Raw genomic sequence first — 11,820 nt, forward strand, 5'->3', positions numbered from 1 at the left:
TTTTGCGCAACAAAAAGTATTCTCGTTGCTTCATAATATTACGGTTGAACCACTGACGTCACACTGACTATTTTGTCAGCGTTCTTGATTCCTTTCTGGACCTTGAATGTGGTAGCTGCTTTGCAGTCTATGCAGGGTCAGAAAGCTCTTGGATTTCATCAAAAATATGTTAATTTGTGTTCCAAAAACAAACAAAGTCATTAAGGTGAGTAATTAATTACTGACATTTTCATTTTTGAGTCAATTATCCCTTTAATAAGTCAGTGTGACACATTTTGGTCAACCACCGACCGAAATCGAGCTTGCGTAGCTAGAAGAATCCATGTATAGATTCTTTCTCTGGTTTTGTGCAGCTGGTGTACCTGCACATTTCCAGCAGTGCTCTCCGACCTCTTAAAAGCTCAGCTCTGCACTGAATATTTCACAAGCCCATGGTTACAGCGTAACTGCGATAAAAGACAAATACATAAATGTATAAATCACATAAAACACTATTGTGCCAAACGCACGGGAAAAACAGCAGTCCAAAAAATGAGGAACATCAAAATTAGCGTAAATTTGCTCTGTTTGGCAGCTTTCAAAATCTTAAAACCAAACCCTCACAGCGATTGAGCTCACGCAGAAACTAATTTAAAGGGTTAGCTCACACAAAAATAAAAATTCTGTCATTAATTACTCAACCTCATGTCGTTCCAAACCCTTAAGGCCTTTGTTCATCTTCGGAAGACAAATTAAGATATTTTTGATGAAATCCAAGAGCTTTCTGACCCTGCACAGATCGTAACGCAACTGACTCATTCAAGACCCAGAAAGGTACCAAGAACATCAGCAAAATAGTCCATGTGACAACAGTGGTTCAATCGTAATTTTATGAAGCTGCGAGAATACTTTTTGTGTGCAAAAAAACAAACAAAAATAATGACTTAATTCAACAATTCTTATCTGTGACAGCCTCTTGCTGTCTATGTAGGGTCAGAAAGCGCTTGGATTTCATCAAAAACAGCTTAATTTGTGTTCCTTAGATGAACAAAGGTTTTACAGGCTTGGAACGACATGAGGGTGAGTAATTAATGACAGAATTTTAATTTTTAAGACCCACTTACAACAAGAAGGATAACTATATTTTAGCGCTCACACTAACGCACAATGACATTCTGTCATTAGTGTGCTGCAGTTTTGTCTGTGACTCTAAACGCACAAACTCTTTAAATCAAGATGAACTCTAATTGGCTTTCAATGTTTTCATCATTCATCAGCTGGAAAAATCATTCTGCAAGTGATTACAATAATATAATTCCTCCATGTCGATATCATTATACTTGAATGCTCTCTTGAATTAGAAAGATTATTAAAACTTTATAGTTATCTTTATCCACCTTGTTCTTCAATGCGGAAGTAAGCATATGGGTGAGACTTCTGGTCCATTAGCCGTTTTAGGGAAATAATGAGAAAAATAACAACGTGCAGTAAACGGTAAAACTGTATGCACTGAAAACCAGTGTGTTCGTAATTAAGATAATACATTAAAATAATATAGTAAGACACGCCAATTTGCAATATCAAGCAGCAAAACAAGCTGTTTTGTACAGCTGAAAATAGCTGGACGTGGATGAGACCAGAAACCAGACCCATAAAATATACCAATGGCCACACCCACTCTTAGGGGAAAAATAAGGTGGACGTTCTTCCCTTTTCCTCATTAAATATTCTTTCACTTGGAAATATCACACAGTGGAAGTTGTTGTTGTTGTTTTTTTTACTTTAAAATGTCTAGAAGCCCATTTCTGCCACAGAATAAAAAATAAAGTTAATTGCAACTTTTTTTCTCGCAATTCTGAGTTTTTATCTCATAATTCTTACTTTTTTGGAGAGGAGAAAAAAGAAGTCTGAGATAAAAACTTGGAAGTACCCTTTTTATTTCTTTTTATTCCATGGCAGAAATAGGCTTCAATAAAAAAGACAGCAGCAAAATAAACTAGGTCAACTGTAAGAGATAAAAATGGTCATGACAAACTTAAATATGACCGTTTTTGCTTCAAGAAACTTTGACTAACATAATAAAATGCCCTTCCTTTTCCCCTATTGAAATGGTCTCTCACTTGGAAATATGTCATATGGAAGTAAAATAGTTTAGAAATATCAAGGACAGTAGCAAAAAAAGCCTGTTTAATTCTAAGAGTCAGACAGAGAGTTAAAAATGGTCATGGAGAAAACTAATGGCTGTTGACGCAAGAAACATTGACTAACATTATACATTTTTAAAGAGAAAAATCCTCAAAAAGTGTATAATCCTGGCCCTTTCTCCAAGAAACATCAAATGATAACGCAGTGGCAGCAAGTGCGTTTTTGTTTTTTGGGTGGCTCCTGTTTCTCTTGAGGCGTCTCATTGGTCGAGCCCTGCTCTAGACTCCGCCCATCACATAAAGAGTGGGAGGAGTTGGAGGAGATTGACTGGAGCCCCCCGCACACAAGCTCAGCTGCGTTCCCATCCGTAGTGGACAAGTCCGTCACTGTCCTCTCTCTTAGAGACATATCATCATCATCCTCATCAATCAGCACCACATCCGTTTTAACGTCCACCTGGATGCACGGAGCGGTCTGAACATCCTCTGAGCTCTCTAGGTTACTAGAGTCGATGAAACCCATGAGAGACGACTTGTCCATGTCCAGTGATGGGTCGATTAGACTGTCCTCAGCCTCGTGGTGCAGATACTGCATCTCTTTCAGATTCTGGAGATTGGAAACGCTCCATACGTTACACGTCTGCTCATTCGCAGTTGTTTCTACAACACCGTTCACTGCAACCAGATTAGTTTTCTTTTCAGCATCGTCAGCCGTGACCTCTAAGGTCAGTTCGGGTTCAAATATGGTCTTCTTTGGGGAAAACGTCCCAGCCTTTTGAAAATTGTTCATCATACACTTTTGTTTCTTCACGCAGGTTGTCTTGCCACCAGTGCCTAAGGCAATAAAAGAAAGCACATGCATTTTATTAAATTAACTGCACATGCAAAAGTCACCGCTATGACATTTTTAATGTGTATTTTATTCCTGTGATCCAAAGCATTATCACTCCAGTCTATCACATGATCCTTCAGAAATCATTCTAATATGCTGATTTGCTTTTATCAATGTTGGAAACAGTCATTAATGTAATACATAAACACATTTTTGATCATTTACAGTGTGTTGAGATCATACTCACCAGAGTTAGTGTTGTCTTTGGTGACCATGGCAAGCTGTTTCTAACACACGTCTGAGAGCACTAATCCAAGAGACGGCTCACATCTGTACCGCCAAGAAAACAAAAGAAATAAGATCTCCTCTAAATCCTCTACGGATTCAGGACAACCGCAAAGGAATTAACCTTTCGCCCTTCGTCTACCACACTAATACCTTAACATCCTTTTACTTTCTAGAGCATTAATGCTCCAGATGTTGTATACAAGAAAGTAATGCTTCACGAAAACTAGAGAACAGAAAGATGAAGAAACAGGAGAGGATGTGGGAATAAAACTGGGAGGTGGGCAGTTTTATCCCCAGTGCTCTCCACAAGATGAATAAAGACATGAAGCCTTTAAAAGCAGCAAAAATAACTCAAAGTTCCCAAGAGACTTCAAGGCATTTTCAGAAGAAGAAAGACATTCTATCTGGCACGGCCGTCACTTGCGGAGAACACAAAAACAGACGCATCTGCATATCAAGCATTTAGAAAATACACATATGCTATATACAGAAAATAGCCTGCGTCTCTTTAAAAATAAAATAGTGAAATTTTACCAAAGCTTAATAGACAATATTGAACTTACGCTTTCATTATTTTCTTCTTTGATCACAGCAGCTTTTCTAGTCACCGCTCCAAACACACTGATTACACTTGACTGCACTTTACACACGACAGAATCAGGCCTTTATAAATTAATGATATCTATTAGGCTGTGAGTACTGTCGCTACACAACAGTCTTTGACAAGCTATTCGTATGTTATATATATATACATATATATATATATATATATATATATATATATATACATGCATACACACAATATACATACAGGGGTTGGACAGTGAAAACACCTGGGTTTAGACCACAATTAGTATGCCGTTTGGCCTCCTTTTGCAGCCAATACAGCATTATTTCATCTTGGGAATGACAAATACAAGTCCTGCACAGTAGCCAGAAGGATCTTGAGCCATTCCTTTCGCAGAACAGTGGCCAGGTCACTATGTGATGTTGGTGTATGAAAACATTTCCTGACTCGCTCCTCCAAAACACCCCAAAGTGGCTCAATAATATTCAGATCTGGTGACTGTGCAGGCCATGGGAGATGTTTAACTTTACTTTCATGTTCATCAAATCACTCTTGTCACCAGTCTTGCTGTGTGTATTGGTGCATTATCATCCTAATACACGGCACCACCTTCAGGGTACAATGTTTGAGCTATTGGGTGCACAAAGTCAACCTTCACACTCTGCTCTTATTGGTGGAATGTGCGATCAGTAAAGACTGGCCACCAGGCTGCATAAATATAGCCATGAAACCTCCAACACTATATTGGCCAGTGTTTCAGTTTCATTGTCCAACCCCTGTATATATACAGTCAGGAATTTACTATGTACATATGTAATGAACAGTAAGATTTTTAATGTTCTTTTTAAAGAATTATTTTCTGCTCACCCAGCCTACATTTATTTGACCCAAAGTACAGCAAAAACAGTACAATTTTAAAATATTTTTACTATTTAAAATAACTGCTTTCTATTTAAATATATTTTTAAATGTAATTTATTCCTGTGATACAAAGCTGAATTTTCAGCATCATTACTCCAGTCTTCAGTGTCACATGATCCTTCAGAAATCATTCTAATATGCTGATTTGCTGTTAAAGAAACATTTATTATTATTATTATTATCATCATCATCATCAATATTTAAAACAGTTGAGTAAATTTTTCCAGGAGTCTTTGATGAATAGAAAGATCCAAAGATCAGCATTTATCTGAAATAAAACATTATACACTATGCCAAAAGCTTGATAAAGACATTTATAATGTTACAAAAGATTTCTATTTCAAATAAATGCTGTTTTTCTGAACTTTCTATTCATCAAAGAAACCTAAAAAAATTCTACTGTGGTGTTATCACAATAATAAGCAGCAAATAAGAATATAAGAATATTAGAAGGATCATGTGACTTTAGTAATGATGCTAAAAATTCAGCTTTAAAATCACAAAAATAAATTACATTTTAAAATACATTCAAACAGAAAATTTTTTAGGATGGTTATTCGTATCTTTTGCTTTAATGTCCATTTAAAATTTTCAAACATTTAAATTTTCCAAACAGTCCAAAGTTGTAAGTTGCAATAAATAAATCAATAAAATATTTTAAATAATCTACCCATCTGTCTCCCAAAATGAATTATATGACATTGACCATATAAGACAATACAATTACCATAACTAATCATTATAATTAAGTTTTTCTTAACTAACTACAATTATGTTAAATCTCTAGCATTAAAAAAACAACCAAACAAAAACAACAAATTATAATTTCCACAAAGATGCAGGTGTTTAAAGCTGTATGTATAAAAAAAACAACTATCTACTAAATTCCAAACACTTGACATCGTATTTACAATAAAGACTGCAATTAAAGAATGCAATTACCAGTAACTTATTTGTGTTTCAGTGCTGAGGCCAATTTACTAGCATAATATATGAAATATTTTTATTCTGTATATTTTATATATAGTGTAAATATATACACACACACACACACACACTGAAAGCAGTTTTTGTCAGAAACCCCCTCCTCTTACGCTGAACACACAGTAATGAATAATACACATGGAGCACTTACACACGCATGTGTATGCATAGGGAAAGGCAGGGGGGAGAGACTGAAAAATTCATGAGAAACGGCCCTCCACTCAAAAGATTGTTCAGCTCCTCCCCTCCTGACATAGACGCTGATTAAAAGTGAGTTGACTGCACATGTACAATACATTGTGCATTATACAATAGTGTCAGAGAAATGCAAGCCGTTTAAGCTTAAATTCAAAACAAAAATATAGATATAGAATAAAACCCTTTTTAAAAGACTTTTAAAATATTACAAGCTAATATTATTGTTAGTCATGATCATTTGCACAAAAACTATATATATATTATATAATGAATAAAGTTATCCTGAATAAAGTTCCTGAATAAAGAATATGAATTTACATGTAATCTATTAAACAGTATCTGTAAGGGTGGAAAGGTGTCTCATTGTGAACTTCTGAGTCTGTCTACATTGATTCCTTTATTTCAACAGAGCAAAAAGATCCCTGTTTTCAACAATAAGTCCCCTTTAATGTCTTTAAGTAGACATTTCAAATATCATCACATACTATGGCACCGTTAGTAGGAGTGTCATTTCCTAAGGTCCTTGTATTTTAGGTTTCGGGGTGAGATCACTGTTTGTGATGGCCTCTGTTACTCCATTTTGCCATTACCCCGTCTGACATGTTCTGTCCTGTCATTGAGCGCTCAGTAACCTTTCTGTAAGAATTACATCACCATCAGTCTGCTTTCTCACTTGACTGTCTTTTTATCTGTCCTGAGAGGAACACTGTCCTGGTTTTGTGGTCCTCCAATAAAAATGATGCTGTGCTTGAGGTTTCATTAGTGTTGTCACTCACTCTGATGGTGACTTTCCTTGGTAAAGACACAGGCTGTTTATAACAGACCGACACAGTCAGAGGAGCTCTCACCACTTCAACTCCTACAAAAAACCAGAAGATAAAATGACTGATCTAAGAGATGATCTGAGATAACTGTAAAATAATTACATATGTATTTTAATATATAAGCAGACATAAAAATGCGTTTATAATATTGTCTTATACCATTTGCATACTTTATATAAGTATTAAAGGGATGCTAAGTTCACTTTTACATGTTGTTGGAACATCTACCCTATAAGATTCGCCCCTATCGGTTCGCCCGAATCATTCGTGATCCAGATTCACTTACAGCAGAAGTGAGTATAAGGTTTTTTTTTTTTTTATGAATCTTTGCAATCACCTTTCCTAATAATGTGCCAGCTAGCAAGTTTAGCAGCGAAACACGGCTAAATGCAGCTAAAATAAACAGGCTCGTCACTCCACAGAGAGAAGAAAGGGCGGGGCGAGCAGAGCTCATTAACATTTAAAGCAACCTCGACCAGAACAGGATGATTTTTGCAGAGCTCATTTTGACAAGGTAAAAAGGGTGTTGTTTTTCACAACCACTGAGAATTTTTAACCAAGTATATTATAGACTTGTCATTAAGACCCTAAAGAATCATATCAACTTGTGGAAAATGGGCATTCGATGACCCTTTTAACATATTTAATATATTAATACTATTTTAATATTAAATGTAATATAACAATAAATACAACATCACAACATTTTTAATTAATAAATTATTTTTAAAAAATTTTAGCCTTGCATTTAACCCCTTTTAGCCTTGCAATCTATTCATTTACTAACTACTAAAAAAACTAACACTAGCTTCTCTAATGTTTTTGTATTCTGTGTGTTTTCTTTTTATTTATTATAAAATGAACAAAAAGCAAAAATAAAAAGGCCTCTAACACCAGCTGGCTCTATTCTTTTTCTCTTCTGTTTTCTTTTTATTTATTATATAATCCCTTGCTACATGTACTGCATTAGGCTAACTGAGACTTGTCACAGCACTTGCATATCATTGCTCTTTTGTTGATTTTGATTGCTTCCATTGTCCTCATTTGTAAGTTGTTTGGATAAAAGCGTCTGCTAAATGACTGAACGTATATGCGATTGTAATAATTATATAAAAATTATATAATTATGCTATATATATATATATATATATATATATATATATATATTACACGTAACACATACATATATAAATTACATATAAAGAATTATTGCTATATATATATATATATATAAAAATATAATATATTAATAGATTATTTTTATAATAGAAATATATTACTTTTATATTATTTTATTAGTAATGCAATATTTAAGAATGCATTAACATTAGTATATTAATGTATGCAGTGTATTTTAATATATATATGTAATGTATTTTAATGTAATTAAAATAATTAAAATGTATTGTAATGTAATTTAATAAATACAAAATACATACTTATTTTTAACAATATAAAAAGTTATTAATAGTTATTAATGCTATTATTTTAATTACTAATAAATAAGAATTCTGCAAGGAACATTTAAAATTTTATATAAAATTAATTAATAAATAAGAGATAAAAATTCAGAGATAGAGTATTTACACAATGCCAATGTCTGCAGGGAAAGACATCATACATTCAAGCACAGCATTCTTACAGACCTACAAAGAAATCTGTGTGGTAAGGAAGCGGTTTTTTTGTTTGTTTTTTTTTGTTTGTTTGTCGATTTGCATGCTGTCATTTTGCCACTGTTGTGAACAAGCCATTACTTACCTTTGTGTTTCTCCATCTCTGCCATGCACTTGGAAAACATCCATAGCGAGCGTGCGGTGGGACAGGCAAACCCCCACCAAACAAACACATGCAGAGGGCAGAGGTCACCGAATACCCAGGCGCTCCTCACACCTGTGGACCAAGGAACAGCCAGGCTGATGCATCTCTCTGAAACTGGATCTGGAAAAAGACACAAGATCAGAAAATATCTGATGAAAGTGTTCTGCATTACCACGTGTAAAAAAAAAACAGTTCTTTATTGTTCCTGATATAAATGAAGTCTCTTACCATGGGTGATCTCCAAGTCAGGTTGAGCATCAGGCCTGTATGTATTTTTAGGAGAGAGTAGAGTCAGTGTGCTGCTCCATATGGCCTGCTGATCTCTAGATGCGGTTAAAGTAATATCCACCTCCACTCCGGTACTAACAGTCCTGTACTCCAGCACTCTGGCCTGCAGGGAGAACGTACCTCTCTTCAGCTCATCCACAGCATCGATCAGACTCAAACTCTCACGGACACTCAACAGACCTGCAGAAAGCATCAGTGAGTCTCCTTTTAAGAAGCATCAGTGAAACAACCAGGGTTATTATAGTTAACTAAAACTAAAATAATAAGAACATTTTCATTACTTGGAACAAAGTAAATGTTATTTGAAATAAAACACATTATAAAATATAATAAATAAGATACATTTTATTTCAACTATTCCAGACTTTTTAATCTCACAATTTGAATTTTTTTTCTAAGAACTGTGACATAAACTCACAATTTTGATTTTTTTCTCAGAATTGCGTGATATAAATTCACAATTTCAAGAAATTAAGTCAGAATTGCAAGATAAGAAATTCTGAGAAAAGTGAAAATTGCGAGATATACACTCGTAATTCTGATGAAAAAAAGTCAGAATTGCGAGTTTATATCACGCAATTCTGAGAAAAAAGTCAGAATTGTGTGTTTATATCACATAATTCTGAGGAAAAAAGTCAGAATTGTGAGTTTATATCTCACAATTCTAAAAAAAAAATTCTAAATTGCAAGTTTGTATCATGCAATTCTGAGAAAAAGTCCAAATTCCAAGATAAAAAGGTGCAATTACCTTATTATTTTTTATTCAGTGGCAAAAATGGGTTTCCATAGGATTCTGCAAGTTTATTAAAAAATATATAACATTTCTTCACAGCTCTCTGGACTATTTTAAACTGATTGGTCAGTAAAAGCATTCTGGTGTCAAATATTTTATGTACAATATTTTCATATGTCAAATTGGTGTTTATTTTTTGATAATGACCAGCTAATTGTACAATATTGCACACTAACTGATTTGCTAAATTTAACTTCAGAATTGTAAAGGAATTGTTTAAATTTTATAGAAGCCAATTTTCGCCACTGAATAAAAAATAAAAAAGGTAATTGTGACTTTTTTCTCATAACTGCAAGTTTACATCTCAAAATTCTTACTTTTCTCTCAGAATTGCATAATACAAACTCACAACTGCATGTTTGTAACTCACAATTCTGAGAAATAAAGTCAGAAATGACAAATTGTTGTTTATTTTTTGATAATGACCAGCTAATTGCACAATATTACACACTGACTGATTTGCAAAATTTAATTTTAGAATTCTAAAGGAATTGTTTGAATTTCATAGAAGCCCATTTTCGCCACTGAATAAAAAATAAAAAAGGTAATTGTGACTTTTTTCTTGCAATTGCGAGTTTATATTCTTACTTTTTCTCAGAACTGCATAATACAAACTGACCAGAAAAATAACATTTTGAACAAATAAATGTAATAGGTTCTTATTTAATGATTTTAATTTCAGTATGACTGATTCTGAATTATGTTCAAAATTCCCATCTATTGTTTTCACAAAGTTGTGCGTGACAAATGTGCTGCAAAGGGGCAGAAGATCTTACCCGAAGGGCTTAGTTTGAATCTCTCTGAGCACACAATCATAGTGATAAGTCTAGTGAAGAGTAACTCAGGGTAGCAAAGTGGAACGTCTCTGAAGACACTGTCAGGATAGTCCCAACCATAACCTGAAATGCTGCAGAACCTCCTCAAAGACAGGGCATCATACCTACAGATAATTACACAACAATTATAGACTTATTTATTTTTTTAGGAACTGGAAAACAACATAAAAATGCCATAAAAATATGCATAGTTTGAAAATAATATATATAAAATACAACATAAAAAATAAAATAACATACAAAATATATAAATAATTAAGTTTTAAAATATTAAAAAAATTTTGCCTGTACATTAACTGAGATTGTAAACATAGACTTAAATTAAAGTTAAAGTGTCTTTAAGTCAGTTTACCTGCAGTTGATCAAAGTGAAAACAAGCTCGTCGTTTGTGTGTTTTCTCATTGTTCCTCGTTTTTTGCGGAGAGATTCATAAAGGTATCTGGTCATGAGGTAAAGAGAACCTGGCAAATGTCTCTGGGAGTCAAAGACTGCGTGAGTTTTAAATAAGATGTGAGAAGTGTACAAGACTGAATGAAAAAGGTACAACGCAGTTACACCTGACACCACAGCGATCAGTGTGCTAAAATTGTCCATATTCCGGTTTATCATTAAAAATTATTTACAAAAACTAGTTAGAAGAAATGCTAGCGATGATGTGTTCAAAGTTCAAAGTCATTTTATGCTACTTTGTTGCGCGTTTCTTCACTGTGTTGATATTTTTTATCCTGATTTTAAAAGAGAGAGCAGCGCTTTATCGCCATCTAGTGTTTGGGAATGTCAACTACAAAATCAGTGCTGCTAAAGTCACTATGAAATGACTGAAAGTTGGTTTTACTTGTTAACTTTTATAAATAGGTATTAAACTAATTGTATGATAGAATTAATAAATAATAAATAAGTAAAATAATTGAATTATTTGATATTATAATAATGAATTAATTTTATAAAGTTATGGAGGGCCAAATTACTCCAAATTAAATAATTAAATACACGTTGAAATATATAAATAATTCGTTAAATGCATCATTTTAAATGCAGAAATAAATGCGTAAATAAAAAAAATATTTAAATAAATATTTAAGTAAATAAATAAATATTTAAATAAATATTTACGTAAATAAATAAATATTTAAATAAATAAATACATATTTAAATAAATAAATATTTATACATTTATTTATGCTTTCAATAATTAAATTATGTATTTAACGATTTATTTATATATTTCAACATTTATTTAATTATTTAATTTTGAGTAATTTGGCCCTCCATAACTGTGTAGCTGAATTCATTTTATTTATTTAAATTATTTTTTTTTTTATTAGAGGTAATACCAAAAAGTCATAA

At 33.2% G+C, this 11,820-nt stretch overlaps 2 protein-coding genes across 2 annotated transcripts; both read right to left on the reverse strand.

Moving 5' to 3' along the window:
• Positions 1 to 1,048: 1,048 nt before the first annotated feature.
• On the reverse strand, positions 1,049 to 5,088 carry si:ch211-12e13.12 (paralemmin-2). The gene is made up of 2 exons (XM_051109023.1): positions 3,203 to 5,088; positions 1,049 to 2,957 (listed from the first exon to the last, which is right to left on the reverse strand). The coding sequence occupies exons 1-2, from the start codon at positions 3,228 to 3,230 to the stop codon at positions 2,314 to 2,316; spliced, it is 672 nt and encodes a 223-aa protein (XP_050964980.1). The 5' UTR covers positions 3,231 to 5,088; the 3' UTR covers positions 1,049 to 2,313.
• A 130-nt stretch (positions 5,089 to 5,218) lies between these two features.
• On the reverse strand, positions 5,219 to 11,192 carry si:ch211-12e13.1 (uncharacterized). Its single transcript, XM_051108891.1, has 5 exons — positions 10,826 to 11,192; positions 10,414 to 10,577; positions 8,785 to 9,024; positions 8,497 to 8,676; positions 5,219 to 6,773 (listed from the first exon to the last, which is right to left on the reverse strand). The coding sequence occupies exons 1-5, from the start codon at positions 11,080 to 11,082 to the stop codon at positions 6,571 to 6,573; spliced, it is 1,044 nt and encodes a 347-aa protein (XP_050964848.1). The 5' UTR covers positions 11,083 to 11,192; the 3' UTR covers positions 5,219 to 6,570.
• Between the last annotated feature and the right edge of the window lie 628 nt (positions 11,193 to 11,820).

This window comes from Labeo rohita, chromosome 5 (genome assembly GCF_022985175.1).
Source record: "Labeo rohita strain BAU-BD-2019 chromosome 5, IGBB_LRoh.1.0, whole genome shotgun sequence".
NCBI lineage: Eukaryota > Metazoa > Chordata > Actinopteri > Cypriniformes > Cyprinidae > Labeo > Labeo rohita.

What these genes read in the sequence shown, in the direction of transcription:
- si:ch211-12e13.12 (XM_051109023.1), bottom strand. Translation starts at nt 3,230, where the DNA reads ATGGTCACCAAAGACAACACTAACTCTG. An exon ending in CAAAGACAACACTAACTCTG is followed by an intron (nt 2,958 to 3,202) that starts GTGAGTATGATC and finishes TTATTGCCTTAG; the next exon opens with GCACTGGTGGCAAGACAACC.
- si:ch211-12e13.1 (XM_051108891.1), bottom strand. Translation starts at nt 11,082, where the DNA reads ATGATAAACCGGAATATGGACAATTTTAGCACACTGATCGCTGTGGTG. An exon ending in ATTCAAACTAAGCCCTTCGG is followed by an intron (nt 9,025 to 10,413) that starts GTAAGATCTTCT and finishes TGCTTTCTGCAG; the next exon opens with GTCTGTTGAGTGTCCGTGAG. An exon ending in TGACTTGGAGATCACCCATG is followed by an intron (nt 8,677 to 8,784) that starts GTAAGAGACTTC and finishes GTCTTTTTCCAG; the next exon opens with ATCCAGTTTCAGAGAGATGC.